Source organism: Mustelus asterias, chromosome 5, assembly GCF_964213995.1.
Source record: "Mustelus asterias chromosome 5, sMusAst1.hap1.1, whole genome shotgun sequence".
NCBI classification, from domain to species: Eukaryota; Metazoa; Chordata; class Chondrichthyes; order Carcharhiniformes; family Triakidae; genus Mustelus; species Mustelus asterias.
Genome location: NC_135805.1, coordinates 3,363,990 through 3,385,896, shown reverse-complemented (window position 1 = coordinate 3,385,896; position 21,907 = coordinate 3,363,990). Strand labels below are relative to the sequence as shown.

Genomic DNA, 21,907 nt, shown 5'->3' with positions numbered 1-21,907 from the left:
AACATCACTGTCCCCCTTATCCACCCCCCCACTACCCACAAACTTCACTGTCCCCCTTATCCACCCCCCCACTACCCACAAACATCACTGTCCCCCTTATCCACCCCCCCACTACCCACAAACATCACTGTCCCCCTTATCCACCCCCCCACTACCCACAAACATCACTGTCCCCCTTATCCACCCCCCCACTACCCACAAACATCACTGTCCCCCTTATCCACCCCCCCACTACCCACAAACATCACTGTCCCCCTTATCCACCCCCCTACTACCCACACACATCGCTGTCCCCCTTATCCACACCCCCCACTACCCAGACCGATCGCCACCCCTGCCCCTCCTCCCCCCCAACCGATCACCTGCAGAGTGGCAGCAGACCCCCTTGCCCCCCCGCCCACCAGAGATCCATTGGAACCACCCCCCCATCAGTGAGCGATCGGGCCTCTCCAAACCACCAGAGATACATCTTACCCGCCTCTCTCCTGCCCCCACCCCGCACAACGATCTGGCCTCACTCCCCCCCAGAGAATGGTCTGGCCTCACTCACCCCCCCCCCCGCCCCCCCAGACAACAATCTGGCCTCACTCATCCCCCCCCCAAGTGAATGGTCTGGCCTCACTCACCCTCCCCCCAGAGGAACATCTGACCTGCCTCTTCCTCCCTCCCCACCAGACAACGATCGGCCCTCACCCCCCCACCCCGCCAGAGATACATCTGACCCACCTCCTCCTCCTCCCCCCCAACCCCCCTATCCAGACAACGATCTGGCCTCACTTCCCTTTCCCCCCCCCCCAAACCAGAGAATGATCTGACCCGCCTCCCTCCTTCCCCCCACCACCGATCTGAGTCAGTGTGCCATTGGAAGCACTGAACGCGCTCTTCAGAAGCTGGAGCGCCCGATTCCGACTTTTATTTAGCAGGTCCATTACGGTGCGGTTCCAGATTGGCAAACGCAGTGGTAAGGGGGGAAATACTGATAAAGTTGGGCAGGCAGTTCATTAATTCAATTTAAATGCATGCAAATGCATTTTAAATCGCCGTTGCGCCCATTTTGGGTGCAAATCAAATCGCCGCCATTCCTCGGTTTCGGTAAACTGGCAATCTGCGCGGGCGCGGATCGCGTTAATGGCCTCACACCTGACTTTACCACGTTTTTGCGCCCGAAAACAGGCGCGATGCAATGGTAAAATCGGGCCCTTAGTGTCAGTCTTTATGTTCCCTGCAAGCTCACTTTCGTATTGTATTTTCCCTCTTTTTAATCAATCCCTTGGTCCTTCTTTGCTGAATTTTAAACTGCTCTCAATCCTCAGACCTATTATTTTTCTTGGCCAATCTGTATGCTTCTTCCTTAGATCGGATACTCTCTAATTTCCTTTGTAAGCCATGGATTTGGTCCTCTTATCCATTTTGCATTTGTGCCAGACAGGAATAAACAGTTGCTGCAGTTTCCACATGCGTTCCTTGAATGTTTGCCATTGTCTATCCACTGTCATCCCTTTAAGTAACTCTCCCCAATCTATCAAGGCCAAATCACGCCTCATATCCTCATAGTTTCCTTTATTAAGATTCAGCACCCTAGTCTCTGACTCAACTACTTTACTCTCCATCTTGATAAAAAATTCTATCATGTTATGGTCGCTCATCCTCAAGGGGTCAAACAGCTAGATTGGCAATGATTCCTTCTCATTACACAATACTCTCTAGTTGGTTCCTCCACATATTGGTCAAGTAAACCATCCCGTAAACACTCCAGGAATTCCTCCTCTACGACATTGTGGCTAATTTGATTTGCCCAATCTATGTGCAGATTAAAATCACCGATATTCCCTTATCACGTGCATCTCTAATTTTGTGTTTAATGCCATTCCCAACATTACCACTGCAGTTTGGGGGTCTATATATGACACCCACTAATGTTTTTTGCCCCTTGACATTTCTCAACTCCACCCACACAGACTCCATGTTGTCAGAGCTAATATCCTTTCTCACTATTGTGTTAATTTCCACTTTAACCAGCAGTGCCACTCCACCACCTTTTCCTTTATGTCTGTCTTTCCTAAATATTGAATATCCTGGGACATTCAATTCCCAGCCCTGGTCACCCTGCAGCCATGTCTCCGTAATCCCAATTATATCGAACCCGTTTATATCTATCTGCGCAATTAGTCCATCCACTTTATTGCAAATGCTCTGCGCATTAAGGCACAAAGCCTTTAAGCCTGTCTTTTTAACACCTCCTCCACAATCATCCTCAAGGCTGTGTACTCAGTCTCACACTATACTCCTTATACACATATTCCCCTCCAATTCGATTTTCAAGTTTGCTGACCACACCACCGTAGTGGGTCGGATCTCAAACAATGACGAGACAGGGTATAGGAATGAGATAGAGAATCTGGTGAACTGGTGCGGCAACAATAATCTCTCCCTCAATGTCAACAAAGTGTAGGAGATTGTCATCAACTTCAGGAAGCGTAAAGAAGAACATGCCCCTGTCTACATCAATAGGGACGAAGTAGAAAGGGTCGAGAGCTTCAAGGTTTTAGGTGTCCAGATCACCAACAACCTGTCCTGGTCCCCCCATGCCGACACTATAGTTAAGAAGGCTCACCAAAGTCTCTACTTTCTCAGAAGGTTAAGGAAATTTGGCATGTCAGCTACGACTCTCACCAACTTTTCCAGATGCACCATAGAAAGCATTCTTTTTGGTTGTATCACAGCTTGGTATGGCTCCTGTTGATCTTTCTCTACACCCTAGCGATGACTGTAACACTACATTCTGCACTCTCTCGTTTCCTTCTCTATGAATGGTATGTTTTGTCTGTATAGCGCGCAAGAAACAATACTTTCCACTGTATGATAATACATGTGACAATAATAAATCAAATCAAATCATTGTTTGTCTTGCTCCCAGTATTTTTCTCTATAGCTCTGTTTGAACTTTGTCCTTGGTTTCTCTGCCTATCACTTTTCTTATTCCCTTTTCTACCTTTTGTTTTTGTCCTTGCTCCCTCCTTCCCTGACTCCTTAGGTTCCCATCTTCCGGCATATTAGTTTAAAACCTCCCCAACCGCTCTAGCAAACAGTCCCTCTAGGACATCAGTCCCAGTCCTGGCCAGATGTAACCCGTCCAATTTGTTAAGGTCCCACCTCCCCCAGAATCAGTCCCAATGCCCCAGAAATCTGAAACATCCCCCCGACACCACCTCTTCAGCCACATTTATTCAATATATCCTGTCATTTCTATTCTGACTAGCACGTGGCACCAGTTGTAATCATGAGATCACTACCTTTGAGGTCCGATTTCTTAACTTTCTTCCTAGCTCCCAGTATTCTGCTTTTAGGACCTCATCCCTTTTTTTACCTATGTCGTTTGTACCGATGTGTACCACGACCACTGGCTGTTCACCCTCCTCATCCAGAATGTCCTGTACCCGCTCTGAGACATCCTTGACCTTAGCACCAGGGAAGCAACATACCATCCTGGTATCTCGTCTGCAGCCACAGAAATGCCTGTCTATTCCCCTTACAATTGAATTCCCTATAACTATTGCACTGGCACACTTTTTACCCCTCCCCTCTGCAGCAGAACCAACTGTGATGCAACGAGTTTGGCTGCTGCTGCTTTCCCCAGAGAGGTCATTCCCCTCAACAGTATCCAAAATGGTGTATCTGTTTTGCAGGAGAAATGGCCACAGGAGATTCCTGCACGATCTGCCTATCTCTCTTGCTCTGTCTGCTGGTCACCCATTCCCTTCCTGCCTGTGGAGTCTGAGCCTGCGGTCATTCCCCAATACCAGGTCCAATACCAGGTTCCCTAGTTGGACTATCAATAAATAGTCAAAAGTCAATAATAGGACTTTGACATAGGTGTCCTTGTTATCTAGGTGTTTCAGGGTTGTGTGCAGGGCCAGAGAGATGGCGTCTGCTGTGGACCTCTTGCGGCGGTTGGCAAACTGTAGTGGATCCAGGTAGTCCGGGAGGCTGGAATTGATTCGTGCCATGACTAACCTTTCGAAGCACTTCATAATGATGGATGTCAGAGCCACCGGCCGATAGTCATTAAAGCACGCTGCTTGGTTTTTCTTAGGTATCTACATACTGTTTCAGGAAGCCCTCCTGGATGCTCCTTACAAACTCTGCCCCATCCACGCCTCTAGCACTAAGTGAGTCCCAGTCAATATAGGGGAAGTTAAAATTTCCCACCTGTTACTTTTACACCGTGCCAAAATCTGCCTGCATATCTGTTCCCCTATCTCCCACTGGCTGTTGGGAGGCCTATAGTAAACTCCCAACCTTGGGACTACACCCTTCCTATTCCTGAGCTCTACCCGTATTGCCTTGCTGTATGAGCCTTCCAAGGTGTCCTCCCACAGTCCAGTTGTGATATTCTCCTTAACCAGTGGTGTAACACCCTCACCCTTTTACATCCCATAGACTTAGGGAGAATTTAGCATGGGCAATGCACCTAACCAGCATGTCTTTCGGCCTGTGGGAGGAAACCGGAGCACCCGGAGGAAACCCACACAGACACGGAGAGAATATGCAATCTGCACATAGACAGTGACCCAAGCCGTAATTGAACCCGGGTCCCTGGCTCTGTGAAACAGCAGTGCTAACCACTGTGCCACCAAAAGGGGAAGTGTGATGAGGTAGAGCAGCATGTTGTCATTTGGAAACTTAAGTTGTGTTTTCAGATGATGTGGTCAAGGGGCAGCATGTAGCTAAAGTCCTTGGGCAACAAAGGCAACAGCAGGAGCGGGAAGAAAAGCCATTGCAGATGAGTCATAGTCAGTACAGTGGTAGAAAAGGCCCTTTGGCAAATCAATTCTGCATCGACAATAACTACAACTAAAGTCGCGCTAATCCTATTTCCATATAGGAAGATAAATACACAAGCATATAAGAGCTAATGACCTTTTCTTATCCTCAATATATAATGCAGCAACTTTCACAAATATTTACAGCATTGACACATATGCCTTCAATCATGATGAGGAGAAGCAGTGGCATAGTTGTATTGTCCATTGTATAGCTGGAGTCTGATGATGCAGCTGTATAGAACGCTGGTTAGGCCACATTTGGAGTACTGCGTCCAGTTCTGGTCGCCGCACTACCAGAAGGACGTGGAGGCATTGGAGAGAGTGCAGAGAAGGTTTACCAGGATGTTGCCTGGTATGGAGGGTCTTAGCTATGAGGAGAGATTGGGTAGACTGGGGTTGTTCTCCTTGGAAAGACGGAGAATGAGGGGAGATCTAATCGAGGTATACAAGATTATGAAGGGTATAGATAGGGTGAACAGTGGGAAGCTTTTTCCCAGGTCGGAGGTGACGATCACGAGAGGTCACGGGCTCAAGCTGAGAGGGGCGAAGTATAACTCAGACATCAGAGGGACGTTTTTTACACAGAGGGTGGTGGGGGCCTGGAATGCGCTGCCAAGTAGGGTGGTGGAGGCAGGCACGCTGACATCGTTTAAGACTTACCTGGATAGTCACATGAGCAGCCTGGGAATGGAGGGATACAAACGATTGGTCTAGTTGGACCAAGGAGCGGCACAGGCTTGGAGGGCCGAAGGGCCTGTTTCCTGTGCTGTACTGTTCTTTGTTCTTTGTCATTGGGTTATCAATACAGAGACCCAGGGTAATGCTCTGGCGACCTGGATTCCAATCTCATCGTGGCAAATGGGGGAAATTTGAATTCAATAAATATTTGGAACTATATCAACTGTTGTAAAAACACATCTGGTTCACTAATGTCCTATAGAGATATCCTTATCTGTGGTGGACCTGGCCTTGGGTGGGCTGTGTGGAATTTGCACATTCACCCCATGTCTATGTGGGTTTCTGCCAGGTGCTCTGGTTCCTTCCCACAGTCCAAAAATATGCAGGTTAGGTGGAATAGCCATGAAAAAATTCCCCTTAGTCCAGGGTTGCTCGGATAGGGTGGGAAGGACAGTTGGGAGGGGGGGTTCAGAGATGCATGTGTTAAAGGAACACCTGTACTTATGGGCAACTTTAATCTGAATTTAGGTTGGGAGAGCCAAATTAATCATGGTACAATATTTAGACTTTTAGAGGCTTTCGACAAGGTCTCACATAGCAGACTACAATGTAAAGTTAAAGCACATGGGATTGCAAGATAATGTCTTCAGATGGATAGAAAGCTGGTGAGCAGATAGGAAACAAAGAGTTCGTATGAATGGGTCTTTTTCTGATTGGCAGGCAGTGACTAGTGGCATACCTCAGGGACCCCAACTGTTCACATATATTAATGATTTGGAAGCGGGAACTGAATGTATTATCTGCCAAGTTGCAGATGATACAGAGTTGGGTGGGAAGGTGAGCTGTGAGGAGGATGCAGAGATGCTTCAGCGTGATTTGGACAAGCTGAGTGTGTGCTTAGCAGATGCAGTACAATGTGGATAAATGTGAGGTTATCCACTTTGACAGCAATAACAGGAAGGCAGATTATTACTTGAATGGGTGTAAATTGAGAGAGGTGAATACTCAGCGAGACCTTGGTTCCCTCGTGCATCAGTCGCTGAAAAATAAGCGTGCAGGTACAGCAGCCAGTAAAGAAGCCAAAAGGCATGTTGGCCTCCATTGCAAGAGGAATTGAGTATAGGAATAGAGGTGTTTTACTGCAATTGTATATGATGTTGGTGTGGTTACACATGGAGTATTGTGTGCAGTTTTGGTGTCCTTATCTGAGGATGGATGTCCTTGCTAAAGAACTGAGATGAGGAGAAATTTCTTCACCCAGAGGGTGGTGAATGGTGAATTCACTACTACAGAAAGTAGTTGAGGCCAAAATGTTATCCGATTTCAAGAAGAAATTAGATATGGCTCTTGGGGCTGAAGGGATCAAGGGATATGGGAGGAAGGGGGGATCAGGATATTGAATTCCATGATCAGACTCGATGGGCTGAATGGCCTCCTTCTGCACTGTAGAATTCTATGATGAAAATGAATGGTGGAGCAGGCTCGAAGAACCGAATGGCGTACTGCTGCTTCTAGTTTCTGGCTTTTAAATGGCTTATCAAGCCACTTGGAGATGGGCAACAAATGATGGTCCAGACAGCAATGCCCACTTCCCATGAATGAATAAAAAAAGTTCTTCAGATTTGTTCATTTCTCAGCTAAGCCACTAGGTGGGAGCACATACTGTAACAGAAAGATGAAAATGCAAATATTAAGTCTCTTTATATCTTGGCTGATGAATTCCATAACATAACAGAACAGGAGTTATTCAAATTGTCCTTTACAACTTCCTGTTCATTTATGTTTAGTTGCATGAAAGTGCAGAAAAGCTAATGCTAAAAGTGCAAAATAGGTGCCACCTACTTGCCCAGCAATACTTGCAGTCAGCAAACCCGACTCCTGCTAACAACACATCACCTGCATTCAGACACAAATGATTGGCTTCCATCTAGTTATTCATTTTTTATCTAGTTTGGGGAAATTACTGGAGTGACAGTTCAGGTGAGAAGATGCGATCACGATGACCAGCTCCTAAAGCACAAATGAATAAATGGACTACGTGGACACTTAGTTTTGGCTTTATACGCTGTAGTTATACACACAGCAAGACCAAGTAAGATCTAATTGAGATGATTTTATAACTTAGCATTCAGTACACTCAAGACAGGTAAGTAACTAGATCCCCAGGCTGTGTACAGTTTTGGCCTCCTTATCTGAGAAAGGATGTTCTTGCTTAGAAAGTGCAGCGAAGATTTACCAGACTGATTCATGGGATGATGGGACTGGCATATGAGGAGAGATTGAGTCGGTTCGGATTACATTCGCTGGAGTTTGAAAAATGAGAGGGGATCTCATAGAAACTTGTAAAATTCTAACAGAAGTAAACAGGATAGATGCAGGAAGGATGTTCCAAATGTCGGGGAATCCAGAACCAGGGGTCACAGTCTGAGAATACAGGGTAGACCATTTAGAACTGAGATGGGGAGAAATTTCGTCACCAAGAGAGTGGTAAGTCTGTGGAATTCTCTATCACAGAAAGCAGTTGAGGCCAAAACATTGTATGTTTTCATAAGCAGTTCGATAGAAATAGCTCTTGGGGCTAAAGCTATCAAAGGAAATGGGAGGAGGGTGTGATCATGATATTGAGTTGTATGATCAGCTATGATCAGCATCACAGTTCCTTCGAGGTCACTGGATCAAAACTCTGTAATTCCCTACCCCATAAAATTATAAGAGCAGCTTCACAAAATGGAACACAAAGATTCAAGATGGCGGCCTGCCACCAACTTCACAAAGGGAACTAGGGATGGGGAATAAGACAGGTTCTGCCTACAAGCAAAAACCAGATCCTGAAAATTAATTTAAAAATTAATAAAAGATTGACAATAGTGAAGTGACTTAATATATAGAATATTGAATTGTCACAATGCACCACCACCCTCTCAAGGACAATTAGGGATGGGCATAAATGCTGGCATAGCCAACAATGCCCACATCCTATAAAATAATTTTTAAAACCACGGTGATTAAAAATTAAACACCTGAGAAAATGCCAAGTAAAAATGGAAAAGTAAACTTGTTTTGTCACAGAACAGACTAAAATTGCCCCAAATTAAAAAGTGGGAAGTAAAGTGACAGACTAAAAACCAAAATGAAATAAAATTCTCATGAATTTGCATTCAATATGCTGAAACTGAGATGTCCACAGAATGAAACTGAACCTATTTCTACCTGATGGTCCTGAATTTTTCTCCCCACCACTCGGAACGTGTTGTTGCCTGTGTGGTGGTAAATATGTACTCTACTGAATCCAGTTGCTCCACCAGCTGGTACCCACTTCTTATTGCCATCATCGTACACCATAACGGCAGCCCGCGCCTGGCATATACTTTGTTCACTGCAAATACAGAAAAACAAAGGGTTATTCACTTGTTGAGTAGTTTACCAGTTAGAAACTGTTATGACAAGACATCAAACTTGAAAACTCTCCCCCCCCCCACCCCCCCACAGGCATTGTTAGTCTAAACTGCTGAGTATTCCCAGATATTTTTGTTTATTTGTTCAGAAAATAATCATTTCAATAAGGCAAAATGCAGTAAAATTGGTTGCAATTCAAATCTTTGGCACTGTAGCAGTGAAACATTTCAAAAATATCTCTTTGCTCTAATTGTCTACAACTGTATACTATTCAGGCAGTGGCTAAAAGGAAAACATACATTTTAGGTTTTACAGCCCTCCACACTGAGTGACTATACTACAATCCATGATAGCCAAATTCCTTGCAGTCGTGGAAAATAGTGTGATTCATGGGCCAAATTACCTTGATTTATTGCATGCAATAGGGAGGGGGACACTGAGCAGTGTGCAGGCAGGGAACACAGTAGGCAACACAGATGCAGAGATAGAGGAAGGGAAAATTAAAGAGCAAAACAAATGCAGAGAAAAGGGAGGGAAAGGACAGAGTGGGGTGAAAGGACACAGAGCAAAAGGGTGAACCCAATGTGGGGAAGGGAAGAAGCCTGAACCTGAGGGAGAGATTGGAGACATGTTAGGCAGGATTTTCCGGCCATGCTCGTCCCAAAGCTGGAAAATCCTGCCCGAGAATCCTGCCCAAGGTTAAAGGACCTTTGCATGGTCCGTGTCCCGCCCGCTACGATTCCTGTGATGGGCAGGACGGTAGAATTCCAGTCATTAAGTTTGAGAGAGGCAGAGACATGAAAAAAAGATTTGTACAAATTGGATACTATAAGCCTTTTTGTTATGTATATAACTTAAGTGCAAGGTGATATTTACAAATTAAGCGCAAAAGAAAATCAAAATGCTGGAAGGAATCTTTTTACTAAAGATTTAAGTCTTTCACATGAGAAGGTCCCGTCCCGCCTGCCCTCACAGGCTAAATTCCATGACACTATCTAAGGAGCAGAAGAGTTCAGCTTGGTGTTCTGGCCAATACTTAGTCCTCAGCCAACATCACTAAAACTGATCATTTGGTCATTTATGTCATTGTTGTTTGTGGAGTGTGGCCATGAGGAAAATTGGCTGCTGAATTTCTGTACATACCAAACATTACATACGTTTTATCAGCACTGTGTCGGCTATCAGCTGTTTTGGACACTCCAAGATTATTAAAGACAGTATATAAATTCAAATTGTCTCTTTACTTATGGCAAACAGATCTTTACAGTTTAGAACACACATCTCAATGGATTTCAAGGAGGAACTAGTCAGGCTCTTGTTAACAAATGGCATTATTCAGTTACTACGCAAAAACTAAAACAGCAATACCAGTTTAAACTTATGAAGTAGAGATGCATACTAAATTGTGGAATCAGAGTACAGTGGCAACATGCATACAAAATTGGCCGAGTGACAGGCAAGAGAGAGTAGTGGTGAATGGTTGCTTTTCAACTGGAGGAAGGCATCTAGTGAGGTTCCCAGGGCCAGTCTTTGGACCACTGCTTTTCTTAATCTATATTAATGACCTAGACTTAAGTGTTCAGGGCACAGCTTCAAAATTTGCAGATATACAAAATATACAAGTATTGTGACCTTTGTGGGAGATAGATTTTAAGAGGGTATAGACAGGCTGGTGGTATGGGAGGCAACATGGTTGATGAAATTTAATGAAGAGAGGTGTAAAATTATACATTTTGTGGAGAAAGAACAAGGAGAGGCAATGTAAAATGGGGGCAGAGGAGCAGATAGACCTTGGAGAGGTTTACATGCACAAATCATTGAAAGTGACAGGGCAGATTGAGAAAAAGATTAAAGCAGCATATAGCAGCCTGGGTGTTACAAATGGGGCTATGATTATAAAAGCAAGAAGGTTATGGTGGGAACCTGTATAAAACACACTGGTTTCGTTTAAACTGAGATATGTGTCCAATTTTGGGCACCACACTTTGGAAAGGTTGTGAAGGCATTAGAGAGGGTGCAGAAAGAATTTACAAGTATAGGTCCAGGGATAAGGGGCTTCAGATATGTTTGATATACAGGTTAAATTACTTCCTTCTGTGCTATAACCATTCTACGGTTCTATGATTCTAAGTGACGAAAGATAGTAAATCCAATTTTAATCCAGATACAGATTGTAAAAACTTATTAAGCATCAACATTTTTGGCAACTTTCAAAAATAGTGGACCAGGCCAATCTTATTCTGAACGAACATCCTTCCCCGTTTGCAGGCTCCAGCAGGACATTGATACAAAGAACAAAGAACAATACAGCACCGGAACAGGCCCTTCGGCCCTCCAAGCCCGTACCGCTCTCTGGTCCAAACTAGACCATTCTTTTGTATCCCTCCATTCCCACTCCGTTCATGTGGCTATCTAGATAAGTCTTAAACGTCCCCAGTGTGTCTGCCTCCACCACCTTGCCCGGCAGCACATTCCAGGCCCCCACCATCCTTTGTGTAAAATACGTCCTTCTGATATCCGTGTTAAACCTCCCCCCCCTCACCTTGAACCTTTGATCCCTCGTAAACGTCACCACCGACCTGGGAAAAAGCTTCCCACCGTTCACCCTATCTATGCCTTTTACAATTTTATACAACTCTACTAGGTCACCCCTCATCCTCCGTCTTTCCAGTGAGAACAACCCCAGTTTACCCAATCTCTCCTCATAACTTATATATATTTTATATATATATATAATATATATATATATAACTAAGATATTGGTGTAAGGCCACACTTGGAATACTGTGCATAGTTCTGGTCACCCTATTATTGAAAGGATATTATTAAACTAGAAAGAGCGCAGAAAAGATTTACTAGAATACTACCGGGACTTGATGGTTTGAGCTATAAGGACTGGATAGACTAGGACTTTTTTTCTCTGGAGCGTAGGAGGTTTAGGGATGATCTTATACAGGTCTATAAAATAATGAGGGGCACAGGTCAGCTAGATAGTCAATATATTTTCCCAAAGGTAGAGGAGCCTAAAACTAAAGGGCATAGGTTTAAGGTGAGAGGGGAGAGATACAGAGGGGCAATTTTTTCACACAGAGGGTGGTGAGTGTCTGGAACTAGCTGCCAGAGGTAGTAGTAGAGGCGGGTACAATTTTGTCTTTTAAAAAGCACTTAGATAGTTACATGGGTAAGATGGGTATAGAGGGATATGGGCCAAACGCAGGCAATTGAGACTAGCTTGTGGTTAAAAAAGGGGCGGCATGTACAAGTTGGGCCGAAGGGCCTGTTTCCATGCTGTAAACCTCTGTAACTCTATAACAGCAGTTAAGCAAGAGTGGGAACCCTGAGTGACTGCTCACATCCCAACTGAGACTAATTCTGATGCCTATAATATCAAATGCCTTATTGAACAAAGAACCTTTGGCTCACAAACGGCTTAACCTATTTTTAATTTTATAAAATTATGAATTTCTCCCCATGTCTTCAGTAATTTTCCAGTTCACCCTGTTACTCAGCAATTCAAATCATTATTTTCTTATTCGTTCAGTGGATGTGGGTGTCACTGGCTGGGCCAGCACTTATTGCCCATCCCTAATTACCTATGAACTGAGTGGCTCGCTGGGCCATTTTCAGAGGGCAGTTAGGATTATATTCACTGGAGTTCAGAAGAGTGAGAGGGGATCTCATAGAAACTTACAAAATTCTAACCGGGGTAGACAGGGTAGATTCAGATGGGATGTTCCCAATGGTAGGGGAGCCCAGAACCAGTTTGTGGATAAGGGGTAAACCTTTTAGGATTGAGGTGAGGAGAAACTTTTTCACCCAGAGAGTGGTGAATGTGAGGAATTCACTACCACAGGAAGTAGTTGAGGCCAAAATGTCTGATTTCAAGAAGAAATTTGATACAGCTCTTGGGGCTAAAGGGATCAAGGGATTTGAGGGGAAGGGGGGATCGGGATATTGAATTTGATAATCAGCCATGATCATAATGAATGGCGGAGTAGGCTCAAAGAGCCGATGGCCTATTCCTGCTTCTAGTTTCTATGTTTAAGAGTCAACCACATTGCTGTGGGTGTGGAGTCACCTGGAGGTCAAACCTGGTAAGGGTCCCTATCGGACATTAGTGAACCAGATGGGTTTTTACGACAATCTACAATGATTTCATGGTCATCATTAGACTTTTAATTCCAGATTTTTATTGAATTCAAATTTCACCATCTGCCCGGCTCCGAGAAAAAGTTACGGTTAAAGTTTATTTTATTAGTCACAAGTAAGGCTTACATTAACACTGCAATGAAGTTACTGTGAAATTCCCCTAGTCGCCACACTCCGGCGCCTTTTTGGGTCAATGTCTTTTAGACTGTAGGAGGAAACTGGAGCACCTGGAGGAAACCCGCACAGACACGGGGAGAACGTGCAAACTCCACACAGACAGTGACCCAAGCTGGGAATTGAACACGGGTCCCTGGCGCTGTGAGGCAGCAGTGCTAACCATTGTGCCATCGTGCTGCATTACTTTGGGTTTCTGGATTACCAGTTCAGTGACAATATCACTGCACCACTGTCCTGATTAAAATGGTGACACAGTTCAATAAAAATTGGAGTAATTTGATTTGATCAGAGATTCAGCTGATCTATTTTTAACTAGAAACACTTGAACATAATTAGGCCATTTGATCCATCATATTTTGGTCTTTTCTTTAATAGGAAGAAAACTCAAAGGATTGTGAATCTTAGGAATGCCCAACACTAAAAAGGCTGTGGATTTGATGAGTATATTCAAACTTTTTTGGCATGCTGGAAATCAAGGGATATGGGAACAGACTTGGAAAGTGGAGTTATTGTAAAACTTCAACCTTGATCTTATTGAATAGGAGTGCTGGCCTACTCATCCCATGTTTTATGTTCTCTGCCATTTTGTAGGCCGTGGTAGTTTTATTCTAAATCCCAGGGTAGAATTCACTCACCTGGGGACTAGGTCCGTTGGCAAAGGTGGGACCATGGAGTGCTTGGACTAACAGGAAAAACCACTAAATATTCTGGCCTCAAACTCATAATTCTACAACTGGATGCTTTGCACTGCGTTCTGTGGTGGGGCAGGCCTGATGGCGCATAGTTCGCTGTCCTATCCAGATGTCATATTGAAAGGGTGCCCAACATCATCGACTCACTATAAGATGGCACGGTGGCACAGAGGTTAGCACTGCTGCCTCACAGAGCCAGAGACCCAGATTTGATTCCCGGCTTGGGTGACTGTGCCGAGTCTACATGTTCTCCCCGTGTCTGCATGGGTTTCCCCCAGGTGCTCCGAATTCCTCCCACAGTCCAAAAGACGTGCTGGTTAGGTGCACTGGCCATGCTAAATTCTCCCTCAGTGTACCCGAACAGGGGCTGGAGTGTGGTGACTAGGGGATTTTCACAGTAACTTCATTGCAGTGTTAATGTAAGCCTACTTGTGACACTAATAAATAAACTTTAAAATTTAAACTAAAGATGGATGTCTGAGGGCACCATGAGAAAGAAGATGGGTGTCCAGGAACATTTTCAGACTGCAAAAATGAGCCCCTCCAGGACACCGAATCTGGACAGTCCACTTGTTTCTCCCACCCGCTGCTGTGATGCTCTGGGGTCCAGGGTCCTGTCACTCCTGAACTCAGGAGGAGTCCCCAGGCATTGCTCATGTTGTTCCAAACATGTTTCACTGGTACCTGGGAGAATCAGGCATCAGCAATCTGACCTTCATCTGTATCCCATTGGCGGGATGCCAATAAGTTTCACATCAGCCTCAAGCGGAGTTCCCAATTTTTAGGTCTCCCACCGAATTCTTCCATCTTCCCTCCATTGAACCCATTGATGGAAGCTTGGGAGAATTCCACCCCCAATTTTATATCCTCTGTCGTACCACTCAATAGCTCAATTTCCTTTTAAATATCTCCATTAATCTGAATCTGTGGCTTTCTGGTATATTCCACACAGTGGCCACTGAAGAAGGTTTTCCTGGATTTGCTTTCACCCAGTGAACCCAACAGATCAAACCGCCTTTGACATAAACCAGTTAGAGTCATCGAGGTTTACAGCATGGAAACAGGCCCTTCGGCCAACTTGTCCATGCCGCCCTTTTTTTTTAAACCCCTAAGCTAGTCCCAATTGCCCGCATTTGGCCCATATCCCTCTATACCCATCCTACCAATGTAACTGTCTAAACGCTTTTTAAAAGACAAAATTGTACCCGCCTCTACTACTACCTCTGGCAGCTTGTTCCAGACACTCACCACCCTGTGTGTGAAAAAATTGCCCCTCTGGACACTTTTGTATCTCTCCCCTCTCACCTTAAACCTATGCCCTCTAGTTTTAGACTCCCCTACCTTTGGGAAAAGATATTGACTAGCTGGCTGATCTGTGTCCCTCATTATTTTATAAGTAACTTATTATTTCTCAAACAAATGTCACAATTAAATCCAATTTTAAAACTCTGCAGTGCCAACATTCCCCGACCAGATACCTTTAAGATGAGCACGTGTAGTGGATGAGGTGGAGGGCTGTTGTCGGCTGCAAAGAGACATAGATAGGATGCAAAGCTGGGCTGAAAAATGGCAAATGGAGTTTAACCCTGATAAATGTGAGGTGATTCATTTTGGTAGGACTAATTTAAATGTGGATTACAGGGTCAAAGGTAGGGTTCTGAAGACTGTGGAGGAACAGAGAGATCTTGGGGTCCATATCCACAGATCTCTAAAGGTTGCCACTCAAGTGGATAGAGCTGTGAAGAAGGCCTGTAGTGTGTTAGCTTTTATTAACAGGGGGTTGGAGTTTAAGAGCCGTGGGGTTATGCTGCAACTGTACAGGACCTTGGTGAGACCACATTTGGAATATTGTGTGCAGTTCTGGTCACCTCACTATAGGAAGGATGTGGAAGCGCTGGAAGGAGTGCAGAGGAGATTTACCAGGATGCTGCCTGGTTTGGAGGGTAGGTCATATGAGGAAAGGTTGAGGGAGCTAGGGCTATTCTCTCTGGAGCGGAGGAGGCTGAGGGGAGACTTAATAGAGGTTTATAAAATGATGAAGGGGATAGATAGAGTGAACGTTCAAAGACTATTTCCTCGGGTGGATGGAGCTATTACAAGGGGGCATAACTATAGGGTTCGTGGTGGGAGATACAGGACGGATATCAGAGGTAGGTTCTTTACGCAGAGAGTGGTTGGGGTGTGGAATGGACTGCCTGCAGTGATAGTGGAGTCAGACACTTTAGAAACATTTAAGCGGTTTTTGGATAGGCACATGGAGCACACCAGGATGATAGGGAGTGGGATAGCTTGATCTTGGTTTCAGATAAAGCTCGGCACAACATCGTGGGCCGAAGGGCCTGTTCTGTGCTGTACTGTTCTATGTTCTATGTCTAATTTAGTCCACACTTTCTCAATTATCCAGTTGTTGGGCAGCTGCAGTATTCAACATTAACTGCAATTCACACAAAAGTGCAACACCACTGGAATTTTTTTTAACCAATGTTGTACAATATAACAATTCCTTTATCTATTCAAGACACACTTGAAGTGCACAAAGATTCCACCATAAATCAAGTTACTGTAACAAATTACATCAGAAATGCAACATACTCCAACTGAAACAGAAATTCTCGAGTCAACTTTGCCATTCCCTCATTCCAGTCAATGTGTTCAACTAATTTTTCAATTCTATTGGTTGAAGTCATTCAAGAGTTGATAGTAGCAACTTAAATCCTGTTTCGCACGTCGAAGGAAATTACAACTATTTGCAATATTTGACAGGACTACATATTTAGAAATTATAATTGGCATCCACAGGTCCTATATTTTAAAAGGTGCCCCACAACCAGAGAGCTTCTCAATTCTCCGAATGGACCGTACAGTGGCCTCAGGCAAGGCTAGGGGAGGTGGGGTCTGCCTTCTAATCATCATCTCGTGGTGCCCAGATCTAGCTAAAGTGGTGAGTTTCTGCTCCTAGAAAACCTGACACTAAAATGCCACCCCTACTACCTTCCGCGTGAGTTCACCTCTGATTTCCTGACAGCAGTTTACATCCCACCCCAGACGTGAAGACCGCACTGAACGAAATATATACTACTACAAATAGCCTTGAGATGAAACATCCCGAGGCTTTGTTCATCATGGCCAGGGACTTCAATCAGGCCAAACTCAAGAGCATTCTACCAAGGTACCACCAACACGTCTCCTGTTCCACCAGAGGCCCAAACATCCTAGAATTCCATGCTGTAAACCTCTATGACCACTGCTACACAAATATCAAACATACCGACCGCTCTATCACCCACCCACACCTTGGCAGATCAGATCACAAGGCTGTGCTCCTGCTCCTGGCTTACAAGCAAAAACTGAAACGGGAGAATCCATCAAAGAAAGTCATGCAATGTTGGTCTGAGGAATCAGATGATCTCCTACGAGATTGTTTAGAGTCAGTAAACTGGTCAGTATTTAAAAACTCTGTGACCAGCCAGAACAACTACGCCACTACAGTAACTGACTTCATTAGTAAGTGTGTAGAAGACTGCCAAAAAAACAAATCTGTGTGTTCCCCAAACCATGGATGAACAGGGATATCCACTGCTTGCTGAAGTCCAGGTCTGAGGCGTTCAAGTCAGGCAACCCTGACCTATACAAGAAAGCCAGATAAGATCTAAGGAGATCCATCAAAGATGCCAAAAGAGCTATGGAAAAGGACAAGGAACCATTCAGAGTAAGAATAATTATCTGGGGGAAAGCCAACTTAAATGGATCTGGGCTGAAAAATTTGAAGCAAAGATTAGCAGGCAAAAGTGTAATTGAAAAATGGGCTGCTTTCAAAAAGAGAGTTCAAGTAGTCAAGAAATGTTCCCACAAAAGACAAGAATCACAGAATCCCTACAGTGCCGAAGGAGGCCATTTCACCCATCAAGCCTGCACCAACCACAATCCCACCCAGACCCTATCCCCGTAACTCCATGCATTTACCCTAGCTAGTTCCCCTGACACTAAGGGGCAGTTTAGCATGACCAATCCACCTAACCCGCACATCTTTGGACTATGGGAGGAAACCAGGGCACCCAGAGGAAACGCAGACACAGGGAGAACGTGCAAACTCCACACAGACAGTGACCCAAGTCGGGAATTGAACCCGGATCCCCGGTGCTGTGAGGCAGCAGTGCTAACCACTGTGCCACCCTGCCGCCCCAAAAGATAGGGCAAAAGAATCCAAATCTCCCTCGATGGCAGAAGATAGTGATTAAGATCAAGCTAAACATTTGTGCTTATGACTAATGCCAGGTGGATTGTACAATTGCAAACTAGGCTGAATATTAAAGGTTCAGAGAGGAATTAAAAAAGCAACTTACGAATCTCTGGCAGAAAAATAAAAAGAGAATCCCCAAAGTCTTATATAGGCACATAAATAGTAAAAGGTGCCAAGAAGAAGAGCAGGGCCAACTGGGGACCAAAAGGGGAATTTAAGGATGGAGATGGAGGCCATGGTTTTAGGTTTTAAATACTTTACAACTGTCTTTACCTAGGAATACGATACTGCACAGGTTAAGGTCAAAGAAGAGGTCATTCAGGCACTTGAAAGGGTTTAAAATTGAAAAGGAGAGGTATTGGATTGGCTGTCCATACTAAATTTGATAAGGGAACAGAAAAGGTGCATTCAAGGGAAGTAAGAGTGGAGACTTAAAGAAACTCGCAAAAGAAGAAATGGTGACACGAGGAAAAACTTTTCATGCATTGGCCAAAATGTTTCACTCTTCCTTCGACTCAGCGGTATGGGCCAGAGGAATTGGAAATGTTTTACCCTTATTCCAAAAACCGTGAGAAGTTTGGCCCAACAACTATTGGTCAGTCAATTTAACTTCAATTTAACTTGAGTAAGCTTCTGGAGGAGATCCATTGCATTTCGGACTGGATTTTTATGAAGATGTGACTAGTGCGGTTGACAGGGAGGAACCGGTAGATGTGGTGTTTTTGGATTTCCAAAAGGCATTCGATAAGGTGCCTCACAAAAGGTTGCTGCAGAAGATTGGGGCACACGGAGTTGGGGGTAGGGTGTTAGCGTGGATTGGGGATTGGCTATCCAACAGGAAGCAGAGAGTTGGAATAAATGGGTGCTTTTCTGGTTGGCAGATGGTGACGAGTGGCGTGCCGCAGGGATCGGTACTGGGGCCTCAACTGTTTACTATGTACATAGATGATCTGGAGGAGGGGACTGAGTGTAGGGTAACAAAGTTTGCTGACGACACGAAGATAAGTGGGAAAGTGAATTGTGTGGAGGAAGTGGAAGGTCGGCAGAGAGATTTGAATAGGCTGAGTGAGTGGGCGAAGATCTGGCAGATGGAGTATAACGTTGGCAAATGCGAGGATATTCACTTTGGAAGAAATAATAGCAAATTGGATTATTATTTAAATGGAAAAAAATTACAACATGCTACTGTGCAAAGGGACATGGGGGTCCTTGTGCATGAGTCGCAAAAACTCAGTCTGCAAGTGATCAAGAAGGCAAATGGGATGTTGGCATTTATCGCGAGGGGGATAGAATATAAAAGCAGAGATGTCTTGCTGCATCTGTACAAGGCATTGGTGAGGCCGCAGCTGGAATACTGTGTGCAGTTTTGGTCGCCTTATTTGCGGAAGGATATACTGGCCTTGGAGGGAGTCCAGAGAAGGTTCACCAGGTTGATACCGGAGATGAGGGGTGTAGATTATGAGGAGAGATTGAACAGATTAGGTTTGTACTCGTTGGAGTTTAGAAGGCTGAGGGGTGATCTTATAGAGGCATATAAGATAATGAAGGGGCTGGATAGGGTAGAAGTGGAGAGATTCTTTCCACTTAGAAAGGAAACCAGAACTAGAGGGCACAGCCTCAAAATAAAGGGGGGGTCAGTTTAGGACAGAGTTGAGGAGGAACTTCTTCTCTCAGAGGGTGGTGAATCTCTGGAATTCTCTGCCCACTCAAGTGGTGGAGGCTACCTCGTTGAATATGTTTAAGTCACAGATAGATGGATTTCTGATCGGTAGGGGAATTAAGGGTTATGGGGAGCAGGCGGGTAAGTGGAACTGATTCACTTCAGATCAGCCATGATCTTATTGAATGGTGGGGCAGGCTCGTGGGGCTAGATGGCCTACTCCTGCTCCTATTTCTTATGTTCTTATGGACTGGAGGAAGAGTTACAGTGGAGTTCCCAGAGGTCAGAGGTACTTAGGGCCCCTGCTCTTTCTGATATGTCCAAGACCTTGATGTATAGGGCACAATTTCAAAATTTGCAATGATAGAAAACTGTGAACAGTGAGAAGGATATTCAAAAGGACACAGACAGGTTGGTTGAATGGGTGGACAAGTGGCAGATGGAATTTAATGCAGACAACGAGATACATTTTGATACGAAGTACAGGGAGAGAACATATTTTAAAAGGATACAACTCTGAAGGGGTGCAGGAGCAGAAGGACCTGGATGTACATGTGAATTAGTCATTGAAAGTGGCAGGACAGGTTGAGAGCGTGATTAATGAGGCAAACATCATCCTGGGCTTTTCCAACAAGGGTATAGAATAGAAAAGCAAGGAAGCTATGTTAATACTGTATGAAACTCTAGTTTGGCCTCATCTGAAGTATTCCATCCAGTTCTGGCACCGCACTTTAGGAAAAATGTGAATGCATTGGACAGAAAACATTCACAATATGTTTCTAAGGATGAGGAACTTCAATTAAAAAGAATAACCAAAAAACTTGTGACTATTCTACCTGGAGAAGTGAAGGTTGATAGGAATTTAGACAGATGCATTCAAAATGATGAGGGGTCTGGACAAAGTAGACAGGGAAAATCTGTTCACCATTGTGGAAGGGTCAAGAAAAAGCTGGCACAGATTTAAAGAAACTCGCAAAAGAAGAAATGGTGACACGAGGAAAAACTTTTCATGCAGTGGGTGGTTAGGATCTAGAATGCACTGCTTGACAGTGTGAAGGCAGCGAAAGTACAACATTTTAAAAGGAAATTAGATCATTATCTGAAACGGAAAAAATTGCAAAGCAACATGGAAAAGACAGGGGAATGGCACTAAGTGAATTGCTTCTTCAGGGTCAGCACAGACACGATGGTCTGAATAACCTTCTTCTATGCTACAACCATTCTATTATTTTATGAAACGATCATCAATGCGTACCACTTTTTTTTTAATGCTGGAATTTTCAATTGACCTGGATCACAAATAAAATTAGCTGATAAACAATTTTGTAAACACTACTTTCAATTCACTTGGACATTCTCCTTTAGCACTCAACAAAAAAAACTATTTGCCTGATTTTAATTCTCGCCTGATAGCACATTACCACAGCTTCCATTTATGTCATATCTCGTGGTCTGTTAGCTTACTCTGGATACTGAAAATGGGATGATCTCCTATCCTCTACTCTTCCAACCAGAGATGGGACTGAAGATTGGCTGACTGGCAGAAGGCAGAGAGTGGGGATAAAGGGGTCCTTTTCAGGATGGCAGAGGATGACTAGTGGAGTTCCGCAGGGGTCAGTGTTGGGACCATAATATTTCACTTTATACATCAGTGATCTGGATGAAGTAACTGAGAGCATTGTGGCTAAGTTTGTACATGATACAAAGATAGGTGGACAAAAAAAAAGAGGGACGGGTAGTAGTGAGGAGGCATGGAGGCTGCAGAAAGACTTGAACAGGTTAGGAGAGTGGGCAAAGAAGTGGCAGATGGAATACAATGTGAGAACGTGTGAGGTTATGCACTTTGGTAGGAAAAATAAAGGCGTGGACTATTTTCTAAATGGGCAGAGAATTCAGAAATCAGAAGCGCAAAGGGAGTCCTGGTTCAGGATTCTCTTAAGATTAACTTGCAGGTTGAGTTGGTAGTTAGGAAGGCAAATGAAATGTTAGCATTCATTTCGAGAGGGCTAGAATAGACCAGAGCATTGGAGGGGGTGCAGAGGAGATTCACCGGGATGCTGCCTGGGATGGAACATTTAAGTTATGAAGA

The 21,907-nt window shown here is 44.4% G+C and overlaps 1 protein-coding gene across 11 annotated transcripts in view; it reads right to left on the bottom strand.

The window, feature by feature from the left end:
- The window catches only part of enah (ENAH actin regulator), a 570,439-nt gene that overhangs the window by 322,220 nt on the left and 226,312 nt on the right, over window positions 1–21,907 (bottom strand). For all 11 annotated transcript variants that reach the window (XM_078212124.1, XM_078212114.1, XM_078212122.1 and 8 more), the window contains one exon: window positions 8,715–8,880. In XM_078212124.1, the coding sequence (XP_078068250.1) occupies window positions 8,715–8,846 (132 nt within the window). In that variant the 5' untranslated portion in view covers window positions 8,847–8,880. The remainder of the gene's footprint in view (window positions 1–8,714; window positions 8,881–21,907) is intronic.